We start from the raw sequence: 23,771 nt of genomic DNA, 5'->3' as shown, positions 1-23,771 counted from the left end.
TGGCTTTGGCCTGAAGTACCACGGGGTCTGGCTTTGTCCCAGCTCTGCCTGACCCTCTTGATGACCCAGGACAGGCCTCTGCCATTTTAAGGCTTTGGAATGTCCCCTGACCTGCTACATAACTGCACAGCTCCTTGTAGGTTCAGAAGTGTAGATGCCCCCAGAATCTCTGCAAGAAGGTGGGGCAAGGGTGCTCTACTCACTCTATGGGTTCAGACAGGGCATAGGCTTTGTCCGAGGTCACACAAGAAGGTGATGGCAGAGGCATTTAATGACCTCTGCTATGGATAAGACCTCGCTAGCTTCTAGCTCAGGGGTGGCCCTTAGCAAAGTGCTGATGAGAATTTGCTGAATCATAGTGACCACAGTGATGTGACAATAATCGTTAATATAGTGAGCACCTACTATGTGTTAGGCAACACGTTAAGTATTTTATATATCCCATCCCACTTAAATTTCTACCCGATATCCCCAGCCCTATCAGGTAGCTACTTTATCATCTCCATTTAATAGATGAGAAACCTCATGCCTAAGAGAAATAACTACATAGCTACTAAATGCCAGTGAAATCAGGAAAGAGGGAGGGAGAAAGAGAGGGAGGGAGAGATGGATGGATGGCTGGATGGATGGATGGATGGATGGATGGATGGATAGATGAAAGAATAAATTAATGGTTAGGTAAGTAGTTAGGGGATTTGGAGTTTATAACAGATTTTAATATCTCTATCCCTATTAGCTCTAAGGTATGTGTTAGCCACTTAAAGACTGAGATTAATCCAAGAAAACATGAGTCCCCTCTCAAGCTACCAGTCAACATGGACAAGTTCACAAAACAACATTCACACACAGTCAGGGATGCATTCACACTGACCAGGATGCAAGGAGACACACACAAGCACAGGCATTACAGAAACCTTACACAGACACTCGAATACGGCTAACTCAACTCAGTTACACATAGACACGAATACACTTAGAGATAAGGCAAACACAGGGAAGGACACAGCATCTACAGAAGACACAAACACGACACAGAACCACATGGAAATGAGAACACATGGCTCATGTGCACACAGAGACAGGCACTCTTTCTCTTTGTGTGTGTGTGTGTGTCTTTCACACACATACATACCCACCTATCAGTACAGGCAAAGACCAGAATACATGTCACACTCACAACTAGACTGAACACATTTAACACAAGGACATGCGCCTTGCAAGGACATATTCAGACACAAGGTTATTGCCTCAAAGACAATGACACAGATGTGCAGAAATTCTTATCAGAGATATGCACATTAGCAGGGAAGTTTTACACACACACACACACACACATACACACACACACACACATACACACACACAGCAGGCAGAACACAGACAAGATCAGTCTTTCTCTCTCGGACAAAACTGCAACTAGGACCCCTTAGAGGTTTAACTAACTAACTACATTTCAGCCACTTTTCACTTCTCTAGATGAAAGCCACTCAGCTGGGTCTTGCAAAATATGTAAAATTTAAGGAGCACGCCCCTGAAGGCTTCAGCTTAGGGAAAGGTGCCTGAAGACGACGCCTCCATCTGTACGTGCTGTTTCTCTTAATGCTCAGAGCTTGGCAGTGTCTTTGTTCCTCCTTTTCCTTCTCAACCCTCACCCCATCCAGTCTGTCACCAAGTCCTGCTCAAGTGATCTCTGGAACTTTTAGGCCCAGCCCTCTCCTTAGCCAAGGCCTTCTTACTTCCCATCCATGCCTCAGCCTCCCACAGCCATGGCCTCCTATCTGGCTTTAGGATCCTTGGGCGCTCAGCCTCCTCCACTTCACCTTTCCACTGGTACATCCTTTCCCATCTTCCTCTGCTAGGAGGCAAAAAAAAAGAAAGAAAGAAAAAGAAAAACAAGCAATGGCTTTTTGGTTTAAATCAGGACTTACCTGAAGAGAAGGGGCGAGGCACTCCTGAATTCACTCAAATCCATCCCTCCCAGAGCAGCCCCAGAGTTATTTTATTTTATTTTTTTGGAGACAGAGTCTTGCTCTATCCCTCAGGCTGGAGTGCAGTGGCGCAATCTCGGTTCATTGCAACTTCCGCCTCCTGGGTTCAAGTGCTTCTCCTGCCTCAGCTCCCCTGAGAGCTGGGATTACAGGCACCTGCCACGATGTCTAGCTAATTTTCATAATTTTAGTAGAGACAGGGGTTTTCCACGTTGACCAAGCTGGTCTCAAACTCCTGACCTCAGGTGACCCGCCCGCCTCAGCCTCCCAAAGTGTTGGGATTACAGGCGTGAGCCACTGCGCCTGGCCCCAGAGTTATTTTAAAATGCAAATGTGAGGACAGTGATTTGGTTTACTTACTTGATATAAATAAGCAAAATGTGTTCTAAGAACAAGTTTGACCAAGAACAGGACCAAGAACAGTCCAGGCGCATAGGAAGTGCCATTTTCAACATCACATCCTCAGGGAAGCCTTCTTCCATCTCCTCATGCTGGGTTAGATTCTCCACCTACTTGAAGCTGCACACATATGTACACACATGCACAGCAACGTATATACACACTGGGCTGGACACAGGGGCACACACCTGTCATCCTACCCACTTTGGGAGGCCAAGGCGGGAGGATTGCTTGAGGCTAGGAGTTTCAGACCAGCCTGGGCAACACAGCAAGACCTCATCTCACCCTATCTCACTCAAACACGCACACACGCACATACACACATACACACACACACACAGTATATAGATATATATCTTTTATGGCACTTATCACAATTGCAATTAAAATTATTATTATGCAAACTATTAGACAAGGTAGTAATTAAATAATTTTAATGATGATTGGCATAATTTTTTGTCTAATATTACCAAGCTATAAACTCCGTGAAGGCAGACACCAGATCTGCTTTTTTCATCCCTGTATTTGTAGAGCTGGGTACAATAGCGAGCACTTGGAATTTACATTCAACACATTCATCTATCAAGTAACTATTACATGTGGCGCACTCTGTATACATCCAACCTTCACCACGATTGTGCAAAGAGGTGTTAATTATTCTCTCTCCATTTTTTTTTTTTTTGGAGACAGTCTTGTTCTGTTACCCAGGCTAAAGTGCAGTGGCGTGCTCTCTGCTCACTGCAACCTCTACCTCCCAGGTTCAAGCAATTCTCGTGCTTCAGCTTCCAGATAGCTGGGGTTACAGGCGTGTGCCACCATGCCCGGGTAATTTTTTTAATTTTTAGTAGAGACAGGGTTTTGCCATGTTGGCCAGGCTGGTCTCAAATTCCTGACCTCAAGTAATCCTCCTGCCTCAGCCTCCTAAAGTATTGGGATTACAGGCGTGAGCCACCACGCCCGGCCTACTACTCTCATTTTTTGATGAGAAACTTGAGGGAACACACCCAGGATCACATAAATAAAATAAGGACAGGCGTTTAAACCCAAGTTAGGCAATGCTTCTTCCATTCCACTCCATTGAGCTGCCTGGTTCTTGGCATCCTCCATCTCATTGGGCTGTGAATTCCAACCTGGAAGTTCATCTCTGGTTTCCCATCCCTTCCTTCTCTGGATCCACATCCACCACTTCCCTCATTCATATTCTTAAGCATCCCTCTCCACCCCCCAAACTTGTTCTTAGAATGCATTATTCATACCCAGGTGTAAGTGGCTGACCACTTCAATTTCCCATGGGGAAACATTATGTATTTACAAAGGGTAAACGATTTAAGCTTACAGGCCCCAAGCCTATGGATGGAATTTTAGGCATGAGCTAACCAAGAAAGGAGAAATCACACCAAGAAGTCCAGGCACATAGGAGGTGCTATTTTCAGCTTCAACATCACATCCTCAGGGAACCTTTCTTCGATATCCTTATGCTGGGTTAGATTTCCCACCCACCTTTTTTTCTGTTTTGTTTTGTTTTTTGAGATGGAGTTTTTGCTCTGTTGCCCAGGATGGAATGGAGTGGTGAGGTCTCGGCTCACTGCAACCTCTGCCTCCTGGGTTCAAGCAATTCTGCTGCCTCAGCCTCCCAAGTAGCTGGGATTACAGGTGCTCATCACCATGCCCGGCTAATTTTTGTATTTTTAGTAGAGATGAGGTTTCAGCATGTTGGCCAGGCTGGTCTCGAACTCCTGACCTCAGGTGATCCACCCGTGCTGGCCTCCCAAAGTGCTAGGATTACTGGCATGAGCCACTGCACCCGGCCCCCACCCACCATTTTTGACCAGAGGCCTACTCACTGTGACCTTGAGTAAGTACCCCCTTCGTAAGCCTCAGTTCTTTGTAAGATGGGGAGAGGATGCAAAGGATACTTATGCCCTTCCTAAGGCTGGTGTTCAATCAACAACAATTTACTGAACACGAACTTTTTGCCAGGCATCCTTCTGGGCTCTGGGGAAGGGGAAAAAGAGACAATAAACAAATAAACAAGAATAAAAATGTGTGTGTTGTGTATGTGTGCGTATATATATGCAAATACATACACACGCATATACACATCTATGTGTGTTTGCATATATATACACGCATACAGACGTGTACAAAAATATACGTGTCCGTATATATACAGGTACCCCTCCCACATATATATGAAACGTGTCAGATGGTGATGAGGGCTACAGAGAAAAATAAAGCAGTGTAAAGAGGATCTGGCATTTCAGGGAGGGGTTTTTGCTACTTCATAAAGAGTGGTGAGGGAAGACTTCAGAGAGAAAGTGACATTTGAGCAGAGATCTGTGAGTGAGCTACACGGCCCTTTGCAAGAGGGCTTCAGGCAGAGGGAACAGCAGTACAGGGGTTCTGAAGCCGAGTGAGCCACCGGGGTTTCCTGGGTATGAGACACCAGGGTGTCCTGGGTATGAGGACATAGGGGTGGCAGAGCCAAAGAAGTTAGGACCTTGTAGAACATGGACTTTGACTGTGAGATGGGAGGGTTTGGGGCAGAAAAGTGGTCAGTTCCTGGTTACATTTTGTGTATAGAAATGAAAGGGGTTGCTGATGGATTGAATGTGGTGTGTGTGACACCACATTCAGTATCCAAGTATCCAAGATTCCAGTATACAAGATTTCTGGAAAAATGGAGCTACCATTGACCAAGATGGGGATGATTATACCAGCACTCTTAAGCATGACACCAGGATGCCTCAAAGTCTAGATCTGGTCCCTGGGAAGGGGCTAGGGCTCAGGAGCACCTGCCGAAGGCCAGCACTGTGCTAGGTGTTTTGCACACTGTGATGGGCAGATGTGTCAGAATAACTCCAGTGATCCTTGCCCTTATATAATACCTTGTATGATCCCGCCCTTGTGTGAGTGTGGGTGGAAACTGTGACAATGATCAGAAATTGCTACCGTGATTATATTACATTATATGTCAAAGGGACATCATGCGAGTGGACCTGATCTAATCACACGAGATCTTTAAAGGCAGAATCTCTCAGGCCAGTACGCAGAAGTCAAGGTCGAAAGATTTTACTGAAGGATGAGAATGGCTTGACATCCTGAGACTGGCCTTGAAGGTGGAGGGGGCCATGTGTAAGGACCAGAAAGCAGCTTCTAGGAGCTGAGATCAACTCCTGACAGCCAGCAAAGAAACAGGAACCTCAGTCCTGCAACCACAAGGAACTGAGTCCTGCAAACAACCTGAATGATCTTGGAAGTGGATTCTTCTCCAGAGCCTGCAGAGAAGAGCCCAGTCTGGCCAATACTTTGTGAGGCCCTAAGCAGAGAACCCAGCTCAGGCTGCCCAGACTTCTGATCTATAGGATTGTAAACCACTAGATTGGTGTTTTTAAGCTGCTTCATTTGTTATGCAGCAATAGAAAACAAACACCTGTGTTATCTTACAGGCAGTTCACAGCCATCCAAAATGGAAGATTCCTGTCCCCACTGTACAGATGAGGAACAGGACCCATGGGGTAAAGAGTTTTGCCATAGGCCACCCAGAAAGACGGCACCACAGCTGAGATTCAAACTTCGGGCTGTCTCTTTCTGAGGCTAAAACTGTTTCCATGTCACCAGATGGCTTCATAAAGAGGTGTGTGAGCAACTGGGAAGATTGTTTGACATCTGGGGCCTGATTAGGTGGGCAGGTACCCTCACGTGTCAGGTCACATGCAGGGAATGGAGCATGGCTTTCCGATTCTGCTCCTCTCTGTCCTGGGGCTGCGAGCGTCTGCGCCTGTGTGTGTCTGAGGACTACGGATCGCCAAGGGTGATAATGGGAGAGTCTGTGAGTGTGGGCCTGCCAAGTGTGTCTCAGTGTGCCTGAGTCTGAGGGTGTCAGTCCGTTCATTAGGATGCACCCATACTGGGAGGGATGGAGTCTGTGTGGCTGTGTCTTGGAGTGTGTATGCTACTCTAGTGTGTCTAAGGGTGAAGGGGTGTGCGTCTGGCCGTGTCAGTCTGAGTGTTTGACAGTGCTGAGATGGTCACGGGGGTAGGCGACACAGAGTATGTGCTGGATCTGGACTTGTGTGTTCATCTGAGTGTATGAGTGTGTGTATGATTCTGGGGTGTCTGTGGGTAAGTGTGAATGCATGAGGCTGTGTATGCCTGCCTGAACTTTCGTGGGGTTTTGTGGCATCTGAGAGTCTCCCCGTGTGGGAGGCCGGGCACTAGGGGTGGCCTGCCTACCTCCCTGAGTGTGTTTGCAGGTCTCTGCGTGAGTCTGCGTGTGTCCGTGGACGTCTCTGTCCCCACATCTGTGAGGGGGTGGGTCTGTGGGTGTATCTGTCCGGGTGTCTGCGGGGCATGTTGCAGAGTGAATGTGTAGGTGTGGGTGCCTGTTTGAGCTTCTCTGTGGGTGCAGGTGTGAAGCCGAGGGTCTCTGTGTGGGAGGCCGAATGCGGACCCGTCTGGGCGGGACCCTCTGAGCGCATCCCCTCCGAGAGCGCCAGTGTTTCTGGGAGGGGCCTGTCTGGGTGGGGGACTGGACGCCGGCCTCTCCGCAAGTCGGCCGGCTGAGGGTGGGGGCCGCGGCGGGGTCGGGGATAGCCCTCGGACCAGGGCCCAGACAACCTTGCTCCGCGCCTGCCTCCCAGAGCGCAACTACCGGGACCGCGGCGGCTAGAAGGGGCCGCAGCAGGCTCCCTCTGGGCTCCCACGCCCCGCAGCGGCGCCCCCTCCCCCGGCGGCACGGATTGGCTGCGGCGCCGCTCCAAGCCCGCCCCACGCGGCCGGCGGGGGGCGCCGCGGGCCAGAGCGCGCTGCGCCGCCACCGCCACTGCTGCCGCCGCCGCCGCCGCCACAGCCGCCGCCGCCGGGAGCGCAGTGCGCCTCGGGCTCTGCGCGCCGCCAGCTCCTGGCCCGCCCGCCGGCCCCGCCGCTCCCGCCAGCCCCGCAGCGGAGCCCCGGACCGGCCCCGGGCCGCCGCCACCACGCCGCGCGCCGTACTCCGCGTCAAGAATGGGGCGGCCAAGCTGCCCAAGCCGCCCGCCGCCGCCGCCGCCGCGGCCGAGGCGCCCGGCGCTGGTGCGGGCATGGAGCGCTCGCAGAGCCGCCTCAGTCTGTCTGCCTCCTTCGAGGCTCTCGCCATCTACTTCCCGTGCATGAACTCCTTCGACGATGAGGACGCAGGTAAGCGCGCGGCCGGTCCCCAAACCCCCGGGGTGTCCCGGGATCCTGGTCCGGAGGCCCCCTCTCCGACCCGTGCGCCCTCCTTCCCACCCCCAACGCCCTGGAAAGGCGCCCCCAGGGTCTCCTTCCGCACCCACGGGACCTCAGGGTCTCCAGGATGCGCTGTCTTCTGGCTTTGTCCCCCAGGGACCCCGAGATCGTCTGCATTCACCTTTCCCGCAGGTGGGCCCTTTGGGTCGCCAGGACCCAGCTCTCCCTCCTCACCTGCGCCTATTGGAGGCCCCTTGCCTCGTCCCTGGATCCGACCTGCCACCCTCCCCGAGTCTCCTGAATGTGCCCACTCTTCAAGCCCGGGGCTTTGGTCGTCCCACCCTGGGGCTCCGACGGGCCCCTCGCCATTGGAGGTGGCGCGCAGACCTTACCTCTCCATCTTTGTCTTGGCCGCATCCAGAGGATCCCTGCCCAAGACCCCTGCCCGGCGCCCGAGGCCTTGAGCGCCCCCAATTGTCTCTCCTCTCCTTTCCTCAGGGGCTGGGGCTCCAGACTCCTGCTTCTTATATGCCTGGGGCAGACGGAGGGGAACCGGCCAGGTGACGGCCTTTCCTCCCCTCACTTCCCAGAGAGAGGTGTAGGGCGGCGCCAACTCTACACTTGTCCGCGCGCTGGTGTGTGCCCCTGACCTCAGGTGCTCTCGTCCCTGGAGTCGCCTTTCTTGGTGGGCTGAAGCCGGCCACCATCCAGCGGCTTGAACCTCCTCCTCCCAGGCCTGCGCACAACCTCAGCCAGAGGGAGGGGTGGGGAGCTGTAGAGAAACCTACTCTTTAGGGCCCTGGGACCCGGCAGAAGGAACATGAGAGCTCCGGATTTGGTTCTGGGGTGAGGAAGAGATTCCACCAACAGGTGGGGTAGCTAGAGGGCTTGGGTGACAGTTCCCCAAAGAATGCCAGATTGGGAATCGGAATCAGGTTCCAGTCTTCATTCTCTACTTATTAGCTGTGACCTTGGGCAAGTCATGCCACCCCTGAGCCTGAATTTCCTCGTCTCTGAAATGGAGATCATCGTATCGATGCAAGGCTCTGTATGGTGTGAGGGTGGAGTTCAGTGTTTTGTGAGCTGAAAATCCAAGAGTATTTGAATTCAATGGGGGCACAAAACAGAGGAGCGTATGTGCTGGAGGAGCAAAATGGTTTCATGGGCACTTTCAAGTCTCTGAGGAAACCATGGACTGTCTCTCCCGAAGTGCATGTATGCACCATCCACAAAAGGTAGCCTACGGTTTTAGGAAGTTCCTGGGCCCAGGTTTAGACTTAGTCTTTGGGGACCCTTGTCTGATCAACCTGGCAACCAAGGTTCTATCATGGGATGAAGTGGTGGTCATGTCTTCCTGCCTGTTCTTCAGAAGAATTTGTTGACTGGTGAATGATGGGTGAGGCAGATCCCCAGTAGACCTGTCTTTCTATTGACCTGGAGGTGGGGATGGGGGTAAGGGTAAAGATGGTTACTGCAGAGACATTTTACCATTTTTACAAGCACCATTTTACAGAAAAAAACAACTGAGGCTCAGAGGTTTAACTTCTGCCTTGATGTAGCTGAGGGAGGTTGGATTATTATTCTGGACAAGGCAAGGAGGGAAGAAGTAGGGGCCTCCCCAACACAGTAGAGTGGTCAGCAGGCCACTTGGATCTCAAGAGCCAGTCTGGGCAGGAGCGTGGGTTTGTAGGAGCATCAGAGGCAGGAATGGTTTGGTTTTTCTTCAAACCTGTGTCATGGGTCAAACACCTTGGTTATTGCAGGCTGCAGGCAACTTGCTCTGGTTTCACTTAAGTCAGAACAGATAACTTCATGTAGTATTAATGATATTTTTAAAGGTCCACTCACGTTTGTTTTTTCCAGCAGGCTTCTTGAAATTCTTTAGTGTTTCACTTGGAAGAGACCTAGAAATGATCTTGTCTATCCCCCTTTTGCCCGCAAATGGATGGGTGTGTGTGTGTGTATTTGTGTGAGTGTTTGTATATGTGTGACTGAAGCCCTGGAATGGGGGGGTGTGTGTGTGTGTAATATATCCCAAGGTCATCTAGTGAGGCAGCCACAGAGCTGAGACTAAAATCAGGTTTATGGTTCTCTTTCCATTAAACCAGTAGCCCTCCCTCTGAAAGAGGATTTTTAAGAAATCCAGACCTCACTTTGTAGAAAATATTTCCCAGGTGAGGAGGCCTGGGGGCGCGGCTGGCGACCAAGAGTTTGATTTGGGCATCTTGTGCTCACTGTCTGTTCTTGAGGGATGCTTCAAATTTGGGAGGGGGAGGGAGAAAGTCAACTTTCATTTCCGGAAGAATAATGAATATCTGGTGAAAGTCGGAAGTAGGCAGCATTGTGTTGGTGCTTAATTTCTCTCGTTCTCCTTAAAGTCATTAATTTTCTCCTAAAAGAAGCCTTTTGGATTTATTCTTTTAGAACAGCACTGCGCTGAACTGATTTCTAAAAGCAATGGAATGGTCTCTCCCATACTGGACACAGGCGTGGCTCCACCTGCCTCTTCTCCCCTCCCTCCCTTGGTCCTCTTAATTCCTGTCTGTCTCTGCTGGCTCCGTCTCAGAAATGTGTCCCTGACAGGCCTCTGGCTCATCTCGGAGCCTCCCCTTTGTTGCTGCTTCCAACTCATGTCGAATGCATCTTTTTCCAACCAGACTGAGCCAGAGCCATCTTCAGGGTTTAGTTGCCATCCTTTTGCTAGTTTCCTGAGAAAAGGTGTGAGAAGGAGCCTTTTTCTCATTAGCCTTAACTGGGGCAGAGCTCATTCCTGATTTGGACTTGAGATCCTTGGCCACTGGGGTGGGCACAGGAAGCTGAGCCTTCCTCACACCTCTTTCCAGCCCCCTGTGGGCCCAGGATGCTGGTCATTACTGGTTCCTAGAATTCCTCTCAAGGGGCATCTTCCCTCGTGCACTTTGAACTTATTTCATGAGATGCTCCTTTTGCCCTCTCTCACAAGGATGCTGGGGCTTTAGGGAAACATGTACTTGGGGGTGTTTTTGTGTGTGTGTTTTGTTGCCCAGCCTTGTTGGCACTGGGTTTGTAATTGGGGAGGAGTTAGACACGTGGCCTCAGTTTCGTATCTGTAAGGAAGAAGAAAAATAATAACATGGACTGCATAGGGTTAACATTTTACAAATGATTACCTTTGTGTGAGACATATTCCCAGGCATTTTAAATATGTTAACTCATTCCTCATAGCAAGCCTATGAAACTGCCATCCTGTTAACATCCCCATTTTCTAGCAAGCCTATGAAACTGCCATCCTGTTAACATCCCCATTTTCAGATGAGAAAACAGAGGCACAGACGTATTAATTCCTTCAAGGTCACTCAGCCAGGAAGTGAGGGAATGAAGCCTTGAACTTGGGCAATCTGACCCAAGCATCTGTGCTTTTAATGAACTATTATGCTGTTTGTGCTGTGCAGAGATCTTAGTACAGTACCTGGCATGAGGTAGGCTCTCAATACATGTTAGCTGTTATGTGTCTTGTTACTGAGAAAGAGCTGTTTCTGAACATGACCATAGAAAAGAATCTGTGGGTTTGGGGAGGGGAGAAGGCTGATTCTCAAAATGCTAGCTTTATAATTTTAATATAATTGCAATAATTTTTATTGCAGCGTTGTAGTTATTAAGGTAGAGCTGGGCCCTCCTTCTTTGAAGTGGCTTAAACATAGGGATTTGGGGAACTCGCCTGCCAGTCAAGAGGGTGGGGAGAATTCCAGCCACTGGTTCCCTGCTCTTCCTGACCACTTCATTTGCACCAATCACATCTACAGCCCCAGCCCTGACACTCTGCCTTGGGGCCTAGCTGGGGAGCTGGGGTGTCTCTAGTTTCCAACAGATGCCAAAGGGGGTTGTTACATCAGGGTCTGGAATTGAGCATGGTGTTCCTGAGCCTGACCAAGTGGTTTCAGCGTCCAGTTCTCCCCCTCCCACCCGGGAGAAGGGCGGAGAAGCTGGAGCAGCCAGCTCTGATTTGCCCATAGGATGGAAGCTTCCATCCAGCGCAGGGAGGAAGTTGCCATGGCAACACCAGCCAGCTACTTACCGGTCCCTCTTCTAGCGGTTTGGGCCACATCTCTGGGCTGGAAAGCCCTTCCCGGCACCACCCTCTTCCGCTCAGACCAAATCTGTTGGGCTGGGGGCAGGGTGGGATAGTGAATGGGATCCAAAAACTAGTACCACAGCACCCCGCTCCCCATTTTTGGACAGAGGGGAAATGTAGGGGGTGGTCTGAGTACTTCTGGGTGATGAGGCGGCGATACCCATATCCTGCCAGACAGATCCTGGCAGGGAGAATGAGAGTTCCAATTTCTCCCCACACCCCCAGGCACCTGGAATGACCCCACTGGAGTGCTCCCCCTCCCGCTTTATGCCGTTTGGCAGTTTTCTTTCCCAGACCAAGTGCTAACTTTTGTCCTTGAAATTTGACCTGAGCTTTTTCTGGGAAACAAAATGTCCTGCTGTCTCACCCCTTCCCTCTAAGATGGTGGGAATGAATCCTTCAGCCCTAGAAGGAGGCTGGCTGGGTGGATGAGGGAGGAGGCCTTAAAATATCCTTCATGATCAGGACCACATGGAGGCATGAGGTTGCGACTTTGAAACCTCTACTCCCAACCTCACCCTCCAGGGCAGGACATTTCCTATCTCCCTTCTTCCTGACCACACCCCCCTTCCCATTTTCTTATTGTTTTCAGAGCTGAGCAGAACTCTTCTAGATTTGGATAACTGAAGCATGATGGAAAATTGAATCAGTTGTTCCCATAGTTCAATTTGAGGGGTGGGGTGAGAGTATGGACACAAACCACTTTATTTATTTATTTACTTTGAGGCAGGGTCTCACTCTGTCTTCCAGGGCGGGGTACAGTGGTGCGATCTCAGCTTGCTGCAATCCTTGCCTCCCAGGCTCAAATGATCCTCTCACTTCAGCCTCCCAAGTAGCTGGGACTACAGGCATGCACCACCACCCCTGGCTAATTTTTTTTTTTTTTTTTTTTTTTTGTAGAGATGGGGTTTCACTATGTCACCAGGCTGGTCTCAAACTCCTGAACTCAATGATCCTCCCATCTCAGCCTCCCAAAGTACTAGGATTACAGGCATGAGCCACCATGCCCAGCCCAAACCACTTTATTTTAATCAAATTATTCTGAAAGAATGATCTTAGAAAAATCAGGTGCATGAGGATTCACCCCTTACCCCATTGTACAGATCACTGGTCTGCAAGTCTGCTCTGGTGCTATCAGAGCTCTTTCCTTCTCTTCTCTTTCCCTTAGGCACCCCCTTCCCCATCCCCAAGCCCCCAGACTCCTGGCTCCAGCTTCCTCGGTTTGCAGCTGCCATAGGCCCACCTGGTTCTGTTTGGTGGGGAGGGAGACAGAGGTCCATCTACCTTGTTTCCCTTTCGGGATGCGGCTCTGTGTCCCTCCCCACTCCCCGCTAGAACCAGAGGCAGAGCCAATTCCAACTGAAGGCTGAGTGGGGGTGCAGGCAGAGGTGCGGAGGAGAGTGAGAATGGAAGGAAGCCTTCACCCTCTGCCGACCCTCTCACCTGTCCCAGGGACTTTCTTCTGCTTTGCCTCCTCTGTGTCTTTTCACTATGGCCGTAACAACGATCATTTCATCGTGTCTTTTAAAAATTGCTGGAAAGGTGCTACTTTCGGTGAATGAGCCCAAAAGGGTGCAGTATCTCCCCCACTATAAACCTTCCCCCATTCCGCGCTCCTCGTCAGTTCCACTGCCTTTTTGTATTAGAAAAATAACTGGGCTTGGATTTGAATCCGCTCTGGCTCTGACCTCAAGCAAGTCTCTTAACCTTCCTGAGCCTCATCTGGAAAAAAAAAAAGGTTAATTATTTTTGTTCAAGCATCTCTCAGGATTATAAAAATAAAATGATTGATGGGCTTGCTTGGCTGTGTTCAGTGCTTTCTGTGATTGCACTGAATCCTATGGCAACCTGAAGGGGTAGCTGCTGTTGCAGATGTACCCATTTTGCAGATGAGGAAAGCCAGGCAGCTCAGAGCAGTTGAATTCATGACTTTCTCAGGTTGTAGGGTGGCAATTCAAATCTAAGTGTGTTTGACTCTAGGCCATCTTCTGCTTCTGGGCATGAAATGAGATCCTGGGTGAGACAGGACTGTGTAAGCTCCTGGGGCTATGCTTGTGCTGTCAGAACAGCAGGTGGCAAAGGCCTGGGTGTGATGTACCCCACCAGGGTCCACCACCCTGCTACAATCCACCCACCCGCTGAAGGGCCTTCCTGGCCATTGGTTCCTGGATGATCCCTGTCACAGTTGGCCCTCAGCTGCCGTGGCTGCCTGGCCTCCTTGAAGAATCCAGTTGTCTGCCCTGGCCCTGGGGGCCAAGCCATCACCTACCTCTCCAGACTGATGTAGGCCAATGCTGGATTATATTTAACGCTGTGCTATTTCCACTTGACAGCTCCAGAGCGCCATCCCCCCCTCCCCTTTTCTCCTTCCTCCCCCCTCCCCTTCTGATTCACTCGGAAACTGAGGAGGCTGATGTCAGCGCCTTATTCTTAGCCCCCGTAATTGTAACTGCATTTAGCAGTGCGCACTTCATTAACAGTTTCTGCGATGGGGGAGTGAGACGATGGCGTGGCTGGGCAGGGATGTGGATGGGGGTGGGGAGAGGGCAGCTGCTGCCGGGACCCTGGCCAGCTGCCTTCTCCGGATGGACCAGCTGGGCTGCTTCCAGGTCTGGCTTTCCAAGACTTCCAGTCTTGGAAGGACCCTTGGAGAGCATCTAGCCCATTTCCTCATGAAGCAAGTAGGGAAACAGGTTCAAAAGGCGAAGTGCCTTGCCAAGGTCACACATCAAGGATCCAGAGCTTTGATCTTGCCAAGGTCACACATTAAGGATCCAGAGCTTTGACCTCTGAGTCCAGGTTTTCTTTTCTGGTGTTTATTCATTCAGCTGGTATTTAATGAGCTGCTCAGTGTTAAACAATGTTCTAGGTGCTAGAGTGCTAGGGATATATTGGGGAACAAGTCATACATGGTTTCTGCTCTCAGGGAATTATATTCTGGGGTGGGGGAAACAGACAATTAATAGGTAACCAATTAAAGAATTTCAGGTTCTGTTAAGCGGAATGAAAATGGAACGATGATGGGCTAGGAGATAATGTTAAGTAAGGTAGTCAGGGAAGGCTAAGGAGATGATATTTGAGATAAAGCCTAAATGACAAAGAGCCAGCAATGGGAATATGAAGAGGAAGAGTGTTCCAGGTAGAGGGAATAGCTGTGCAAAGGCTCAGAGTTGAGTGTGAGTTTGAGTTTTAGGGAATAGAAAGCAGACCAGTGTGGTTAGAGAGATGAGATCAGAGAAGGGGGCAAATTATCTCAGCCTTGCAGAGGATGAAGATTATCTGGTGCAGGAACTGAGGTCTAAAGAAGGAAAAGAAAAGGCCCCCAGCTGGGTGAAGTTATAGAGAGGCCAAGAACTGATGCCTCCTGAATCCCTGTTTTTTATGTTCCTTAGGCACAGATGGCTGTGCCTTTAAATGCATAATGCGGCTTCCTTTCACATTGTAGCTGGAAGGCACTGTGGAGTCGAGGCTGGGTTCTTTCTGCTCACCTTGCCTGCCTCCGCCCCTCTTCGAATCTCACCTGACCCAGACTGATGTAGGTGTGAGAGACCCTGGGGAACTTCCATGAATGGACAGAAAGCACATGGCTTTAGAATCCAACAGATCTGAATTTTCATCTTAACTGCCACTTCTGAATTGTATGACTGTGGGCAAGTTGCTTCAACCCTGTGGGGTTCAATGTCCTCATCTGTAAAATGGGGCATAATAATACTAAAGAGGGTTATAGTGAGGAGTAAATGACATCATGCACACAACGCACCTAGCCCAGAGCTGGACACGTGGAATAAGGTGTCCTTTCCTATGAGGATTAATGGATGAGAGTGCGTGTTTAACCCTATGCACATAGTAGGTTCCCAGTCATTGGTAGCAGCTGCAGTTGTCACAGTGGCTGTTGTCAGTTTAAATGGGTTAGAGCAGGGCCGCCAAACTTGAGTGAGCCTCAGAATCCTCTGGAGGGCTTCTGAACACAGACTGCTGGACCCACCCAGAGTCTCTTATTTAGTTTTGGGGCAGGGGGGACTTGAGGATTTCATTGCCAACAAGTTCCCAGGTGATGCAGATATGGATGCTGCTGATCCAGGGACCCTACCTCGAGAATCAGTGGGTTGGAGGAAAAGGCTGGAGAGAGCTGAAGGGGTCTTGCCAACATGGGATGTCTCCTGGCTCCTGATGTCTTAGATGCTGGGACATTGGGTACCAAATTCAGTCCTGGGTACGGTCTTCAGGCCCTCTTGTTTCCGTCACAGAGTCTGTGATCCAGATGAGTCTCAGCTGCTGCCTGCGTTGCGCCGGGTTTAACACATAGGCCCTCATAAAGCCTCCAGGAAGTCATTTGTACAAATGATAAATGAGTCAAAATGAGCAATGCATCAGGCCATGATATCATTGCATGGGATATTGGACCCAGACAGCTCTGGGAATTCTGAGGATTCAGGTCTAGCTCCGTTTTTGTCCAGAGAGAACAGGACATGGTCCCTTTTCTGCATTGGGAAAAGGGAGGGCTATGTGTTAAAACCAGGAAGTTTATTTGAGGATAAGCCTCTACTGGGAAGAAGTAAATTAAAGGAATCATCGATGTAAAGGGGGCAAAGTGTTGGGAAATGCTACCGAGGGAATTTACTGAGTCCATTTATTCAGATGTTTCTAAGAAAGGGGTCGCTGGTAATTTTCTAGGGAAGACTGGGGTCTAGCTGAGGTTGGAGGCAGGGGCCCAACCTTATGGTGTGAGATTCTCACCCAGCCCCATACAACTCAGAATCTGAAGACAAAGGCACTTACAAATAGTTTCCAGGTGAGACTTGTCCTAAACTGATGGGAAATGCCATCTGTGAGGGGTGGCTTGAGACAGTAAAAATGAGCGGACTTGGGAGCCCCAAAGACCTGGGTTTGCATCTCTGGCCCTTTCTAGCTGCGCATCTTGACCGTGGTATGTAACTGATCTAGGCCTCAGCCTGTCCTTTGCAAAATGGAGTTAGAGATACCTTGTGAGAATTCGGGAGAATGTGTGTACAACACATAGAAGACATCCAAGCGGTGGAAGCTGCTGCCTTTCCTCTTCCTGTAGACTTTGTAAAAATGATGTGATGTGCACATCTGGGTGGAGGAAGGATGGGATGGAGCAGCACACAGCTGGCGTCAGGCCTCCTTGCTCTGTTCTAGGTATGTGGTGTTTACTGTGTGCACAGTGGAGCCTAAAAGGCTGTGTTAGGAGTAAAGAGAGAAGGACTTTGTTCATCGCTGAGTCTCAGTGTCTCCTACACCCACTTTTCTTTGACTCTTTGGGCCTCAGTGTCCCTGCCTGCAGAGTGAGAGTCTGGTGGGCTTGATATAGATATACGAGGAGTCTGCCAGCGAAGGAAGGACACTTGTACAGGCCCCTCCATTTCCTCCTTTGTCTCCCCCGACTCTGCAGTAACCCCTAGATGGTTATTTTTCATCCCCAGAGCTCCCCCTCCTGCCAGTTTCTCTCTGATCTTTGCTTGATTGGTCCTTGGATAATTTTTAAAGTAAGTATTTTTTTTTTGGATTAGGTAATATATGCAGATGCTACAACATTTTAAACACATAAAAAATATCCAGTGGAAGTGTCCTGGGCACCCCCGTCTTCTGATCCTCCTGTCCCATCCCTGGTACAAGCACTGTTGTCAGCTTTCGTAATGCTTTATGCTGTTATTAGTGCTGATACCATAGATACATAGTAAAAAAGCCATACAGCACCAGAGGACATCCAAGGAAGTGGCATCTCCCTCCTGCTCAGCTATCCAGTCCCACTCCCACAAGCCGCCATCACACTCTTTCAGGCTACCAGTTTTTTCTTATTTTCCTGTTTTCGAATTCTTATTAAGCACTGATGGCGGTGCCCATTGCTGTGCCAGGCACTGTGAGAGTTCCAGAGAAGCTGGGTTGCACCAGGCAGTATAGCATGGTGGAAGTAATGAGCTCCACAGCCAGATAACCTGGATTTGAATCTTGGCTCTACCACTTACTGGCTGTGTGACTCTGAGCAAGTCACTTAACCTCCCTGAGCCTGTTTCCTCATCTTTAAAATGGGCTTATAATAGCCCCTTCCTGCCTCGAAGGTGTCAAGAGGATTAGATGAATAAATATTGGTAGAGAGCCTGGTACGCAGTAGAAGTGTCTTAAGAGTGTTAGCTGTCATTATTTTAGTTGGAAGTTCCTCTGAGGTCATCTACTGTGGCTATCTTAATTGAGGCCCAGAGAGCAATCTCAATTCGCCCGAAGCCTCGCAGGAGGTCTATGGCACTGATGTTTCTGGATACACAGCTCAGGGTCTCTCCCCGTCCCCCGAGGCACCCCAAGAAGCCATCATGGACCCTGTAGCACCTGAGGCCTCAAGTCTGCTCCCTTCATCTCCAGCACTCAGTGTTCCTAGTAAATGCCACCTGGAATCACCTGAGAGTGGGTGGAAAGATATGTCACTAATTGGGTCCTCTAATGAAATTTAGTTCCTCGCAAATGTCTTGAGCAGCATCGTTCATCAGCCTGGGTCCAACACCAAGACTGGACCAGGTGCCTCTGGGGCCCACCCAAGCCCCGGCCGAGCCACCCCCGAGCCATCTGGCCTCACGAAGCTACCATTTGTGCCCAGCTTCTACTGGGCATGCTTCGTCCTAACAGAGGGACCCCCAAACTGGGCAGCTGGGCCCTGAGGGGAGTCAGGTGTGTGGCTCCAGCAAGGGAGAATTTTTTTTTTTTTTCTGAGATGGAGTCTTGCTCTGTCGCCCAGGCTAGAGTGCAGTGGCATGATCTCAGGTCACTGTAACCTCTGCCCGCTGGGTTCATATGATTCTCCTGCCTCAGCCTCTTGAGTGGCTGGGACTACAGGCGTGTGCCACCACGCCCAGCTAATTTTGATATTTTTAGTAGAGATGAAGTTTCACCATGTTGGCCAGGTTGGTCTCAAACACCTGACCTCAGGTGATCTGCCCACCTCAGCCTCCCAAAGGGCTGGGATTACAGGCATGAGCCACCACGCCCGGCTCAAGGGAGAATTTAACATGTACCTTCTTCTCTGGACTCTCCGCAGAAGTCGCTTGATTTTATAAAGAATCCAGAAAAACAGGAGAACTCTTCATGGTTTCCACCGTCTTAGCCTGAGACATGGATTTTTGTGCAAGTAATAGACTGCGGGAGTGCTCGCAGGTGAAACCTGCAAGAGAGGGAGAGGGAGACACAGCAAGGGGCAGGAGAAGAAGCAGCCAGACATGGGCACTTGGCTGCAGGCTAACCTCAGCCAGATCCTGGGGAGCTCTGGAGAATGGATGGCATGGCAGGGTTGACTAGCCTTCGGTACTCCTATAGCAGGATAGTCCCCTGAGGGCATAACTGTTGGGGCAAGGCAGCTCCTATGAGCTAAGGGCAGTTGTCCAAAGATGGGGCAGCTGTGAGCCGGCACCAACAGATACTCATGGCAGCTGAGTGATGGGGGACCTGCTTGGCATGGGGGATCTGGCCGGGGCACCAGTGGGGTCCACTCACCCACTCTCTGGGAACCCCTGACTACAGAGCGGGTAGAGTGGGTGTGCTCAGCTCTGTGCTGAGCAATGTCCAACCCTCATTTCAGGTCACCCTCCACAAGGTGGGCATAGTCATTACATTCGACCATATGGAAATTGAGCATCTAGATGGACTTCTGACTTGGCCAAGGTCACACAGCTAGTGAGGGGCAGAACAGGGCTTCAAACCCAGGCCTATGCTAACACTTGTGTTCTTTCCAGCATTCTGTACTATATTTAATGTTTTTCATGAATATATACCTGTATCTGGTGCTTCTTTCTGGACCTCTTTCCAAGTCCCTCTTTGGAGGGTGTCTGTCCTGACTTTCTACTTTGCATCTTGCAAACATGAAATCCTTTGTGTCTGACAAAGGATTTTAATATATTTGAACCTGCCTGATCCTCATGGAAAGTTGGCCATGTATCCAGAGAGGTGGGCAGAAGCCCTGATAGGTGGCCTGAGGTGAAAGCAGAAGGGGTAGTTGATTTGTCATGGGAGCCCTGGATTTGTCATAAAGAAACCTGGATTTGAGATCTCATTTCTGCCAGTTTGCCAACTGATCCTGGGCAAGTCATTCCCCTCTTTGAACTTTGATTTCCTCATTAGATGAACAGGTTCACAGCTGTAAGCAGGAGGTAACCTACAGGTGTTTTAATAATACTGCGGATATCAAAGACACATGACAAGGCTCTGACTGGGGAATGCGGGAAGGGTCTCAAACCAAGGCTGACCTCTGCCTTTGCTGAGGAGACAATGTGTGTGCAGAGAACAGCTTTAAATTAGGGCTTGTCTGTAAAATGGGCATAAATGGGCATGATGACACTTGCCCTGCTCTCCTAGTTTAGGTTTTCCCAGAACAGAGTCTGACACAAGGAGTCAAGTACAAGTATTAGGGCAAACTGCCTGAAACTGCCATTTTTATTAGTGGAAGCAGTCTAATGGAATTTTGTATGCTTCATATGGTTCACAAAGGTGATGGATGAGGAAGTGAAGCAGAGAAAGAAGTCAGGAGACTGTGTGTTATCAGGCAGGTTACCTCGAGCGAGGGCAACTGGAGTTTAATCTTGCTGGGGACTTCTGGGGAGACAGTGTAGCACAGAACTCAGCAAGCTGCTTCTGTAAAGGGCCAGACAGTAGATATTTTAGTCTTTGCAGGAATACAGTCTCTGTTGCAACTGTTCAATCATGAAGTTGCAGTGAGAAAGCAGCCCCAGACAATATGTAAATGAATGGGTGAGCTGTGTTCTAATAAAACTTTATTTGCAAAATTAGGCAGCAAGATGGATTTAGTCCGAGGCCCATAGTTTGCGGACTCCTGGGGTAAAACATGCACTTTAGTTATCCCACCCAAAATATAGCAGTTCCCATCAGTCATTGGTTAAGAGCTGCTAGGGCAGATCAGAGAGTTGGCTATTGCCTGTGTTTTTCCAGCCTGCCATGGGTGGTAGCGCTCAGGCAGAGAAATGCAGGTGCTGGCAATAGGAGACAGGGCCAGGATAAGGGTTTAGGAGGTGAGGATTGACAGCATTGCTCACTCCAGCTCAGGGGCATGGCTTGTTTGACTATTTGGAGAATGTACTAGAAAGGCACAGGATGAACACGGAAAACAAGTTAGTTGTATAGAGCCAGATTAGTTGACTTCATATTTCCAGCTCTTCCAAGCATTTGTTCCTTCCAGGCAAAATCCAGCTTCTTCATATTTAACAGTCTTGTTTGAGTTTTCTCCCTCTATGCCTCTACTTGGGCCATTTCCTCAACTGGGACGCCTGATGTCTGCTTCTGCAGGGCTCCAGGATCACCTCCTCCAGGAAGCACACGCCTCTTCTCTAGGGTGGAGGTGACCATTCCTGGGAGCTCCCGTGGTGTTTTGCTTTTCTCCGTCTCCAGTGCTTGCACAGTCTGGCTTTTCACTTTTTCACTGTCACACTGTGAGCCCCTGCAGGGCAGGGACTGTGTGATTCCCATCTGCATCCCACCAAGGGGGCACTGATTTGGGAGAGGCAGAGTTGAATCCCAAATCCCTCTTTTCCTCCCCTTTTCTCTCCTCTCCTTCCTCCCCACTCTATTTCCTTCTTTCTTCTCTAGTAGTTGCTCATGGCCAAGCCCTGTTCTGGTGACCTAAGGCAAGTCCAGTCTTCGTCGTCATGGAATTACATTCTGGTTTCTGGGGTGAGGGGAGGTGTTGGACATTACACAGCTTGAAGGAGCAACTAATAATCCAATCATGCCTGTGATAAACAGTCATATAAGACAAGCACAGGGTGCCGGGAAAGGCCATAGCAGGGAGAACTGACGTGTTGGGTAGGGGGCACAGGGAGGGGGACAGCTCAGTAGAGACCTGAGGTTTGAGTGGTGTTGGCCAAGTGAAGGCAGGGCAGGGGAGGGGAGGGGGTGAGACAGGATGCTGTGAACACAGACTCGATAGTGATGGGAAGGGGGATGGAATCCTGGACTCTCTGTGTGGCTGTCTCTCCCCCTCCCGCTCCCCTCTCCCCACAGATGGAAATAACTATAATTGCTTCTGCATGACAGAATTATGGATAGTTTTTGCTTTCTAGTTTGTGCTTTTTTTGTATTTTCCAGATTTTCTACAATGGGCATATCATGGTAAAAATTAAGGGCTTCAGAGACTGGAGACCACACTCTCCTTAGCTGCTGCGTGACCTATTCCACGTTATTTTTCACTTGGTGATGCTTCTGTTTCTTTCTCTGTAAAAGGCCGATAAAGATAATTAACATGGCTTACATGGCACCCCTTGCATTCTGACACTTCACTTCCATTCACTCATTCAAGCCTCCAAACTACTCTGTGGGGTTGTTTTGGGGGCTGTCCCTATTTTTTTTTTTTTTTTTTTGGAGACGGAGTCTTGCTGTGTTGCCCAGGCTGGAGTGCAGTGGTGTGATCTTGGCTTGCTGCAACCTCCACCTCCTGGGTTCACGCCATCCTCCTGCCTCAGCCTCCCGAGTAGCTGGGACTACAGGCGCCCACCACCACGCCTGGCTAATTTTTTGTATTTTTGGTAGAGATGGGGTTTCACTGTGTTAGCCAGGATTGTCTTGATCTTCTGACCTCGTGATCCACCTGCCTCAGCCCCCCAAAGTGCTGGGATTACAGGCGTGAGCCACCGCGCCTGGCCGACTATCCCTATTTTATAGATGAGGAAACTGAGGCACAGAGACATTAGGTAAGTTGCCCAAGATCACACAGCGTCCAAGGCAGGATTCAAGTCCAGCTCTTTGGTCCCTGGAGCTTCACCACTTGGCTCCATTGCCTGCCTCACCGGGTAGGGGTGAGAGGACACCTGTGAAGCCCTTAGCACAGTGTGTGGTACATAGTTAGTGCTCAGTACATGTTAGTTCTTGTTAGTATTAGCAGTTGTGCAGGGTCCCTGAGGCAGGAATGGGCCATGGTCTTTTGAAAGCTATGTACCACATAGGGAAAGGGGTATGTGGTTGGTGAGGTGGCAGAACTGGATGATACTAGGCCTTTAAAGGTGAGGCTCTTGGGCTTGAGCTTAAGGTCAGTTGGAACCCCTCTTGGGTTTTTAAGGATGGGACAAACTCAAACTTGGGGTTTGCCAGTCTTTAAATACCTCTCTGGCCGCAGGCAAGGAGTGAAGCCAAGAGACCCAGAGATGGCTCCCTTTGGTTATAGTGGCTCTCCCCAGACAGATCTGACCATCTACCCCTAGTTATCAGGCCAGGGTAGTGATACCTCCTGGTGTCTGGGCTGGCCACGTGGGCCAGTGCGCAAGAGACAAAAAAAGTCAGCTGTGTGTCACCAGGCTGGTCTGGTGATGCTGGGAGGCTGGGAAGTGCCGGTTTGAAGGCAGGAACAAATTACTCTCCTGGAGACAAGGCCGGGCCAGTTCCTGCCGTGTTACATTATTAAATTTGTAATCTTCATTCTAATACTTTCCAGCAGTGAATAAGAACCAAATTTAAAATGCCGGCTTTACATTTCTGGAACGAAGCTCTTTGTCAAGAACTCTTGAAGCCCATAATTTCTCTCCAGAGGTAAATGTCTAGGTCTTTAAAAAATTAAAATAAAAAAATAAAGGAAAACCACTCTTTTGTTAAGGCTAAGTTTGAACGGTTGGCGACCTCAGCCCTGGCCAGGAATTGGGAGTGGGGTCCGAATGTCTCCAGCCCCAGAAAAGGCCCAGGCTGGGACAGGGTCTACAGATGTGCCTCCTCAATCTGAGCCTTGCCGGGGAAGAAAGTAAGAGAAGCTTCATGCGTACCTCACCCCCAAGTGGTTGGTACCTCTGTTGATTTGGAAAAGGGTTTGGCAAAAATTGGAGACCACAATCCCCAAAGGAATCACCCCATATAAACCTCTTGTGAGTTTTCTCATGACCCATTTGGTGAATATCAGACCTGGCTGGTGGTAGAATTGGGTGCTGTCTTGTTCCTGCCTTTATTTTTAGAGACAGGGTCTCACTCTGTCACCCAGGCTTCGAGTGCACTGGCTCAGTCATGGCTCACTGAAGCCTCAAACTCTTGGGCTCAAGTAATCCTCCTGCCACAGCCTCCCAAAAAGCTAG

At 49.9% G+C, this 23,771-nt stretch overlaps 1 protein-coding gene across 3 annotated transcripts in view; it reads left to right on the top strand.

The window, feature by feature from the left end:
• The first annotated feature begins 7,193 nt into the window (after positions 1 to 7,193).
• Positions 7,194 to 23,771, top strand: part of RIMS4 (regulating synaptic membrane exocytosis 4) — a 57,968-nt gene continuing 41,390 nt past the window's right edge. Inside the window, exons 1-2 of one of the 3 annotated variants that reach the window (XM_010384266.2) lie at positions 7,194 to 7,565; positions 14,944 to 14,949. In XM_010384266.2, the coding sequence (XP_010382568.1) occupies positions 7,469 to 7,565; positions 14,944 to 14,949 (103 nt within the window). In that variant the 5' untranslated portion in view covers positions 7,194 to 7,468. Of the gene's footprint in view, positions 7,566 to 11,304; positions 11,308 to 14,943; positions 14,950 to 23,771 lie in introns of all 3 variants that reach the window. The other 2 variants (XM_010384265.2, XM_010384267.2) reach the window with 2 other exon arrangements.

This window comes from Rhinopithecus roxellana, chromosome 13 (genome assembly GCF_007565055.1).
Source record: "Rhinopithecus roxellana isolate Shanxi Qingling chromosome 13, ASM756505v1, whole genome shotgun sequence".
Taxonomy (NCBI): Eukaryota; Metazoa; Chordata; class Mammalia; order Primates; family Cercopithecidae; genus Rhinopithecus; species Rhinopithecus roxellana.
The sequence above is the reverse complement of the archived record's forward strand: the minus strand, read 5'-3'. Positions and strand labels throughout refer to the sequence as shown.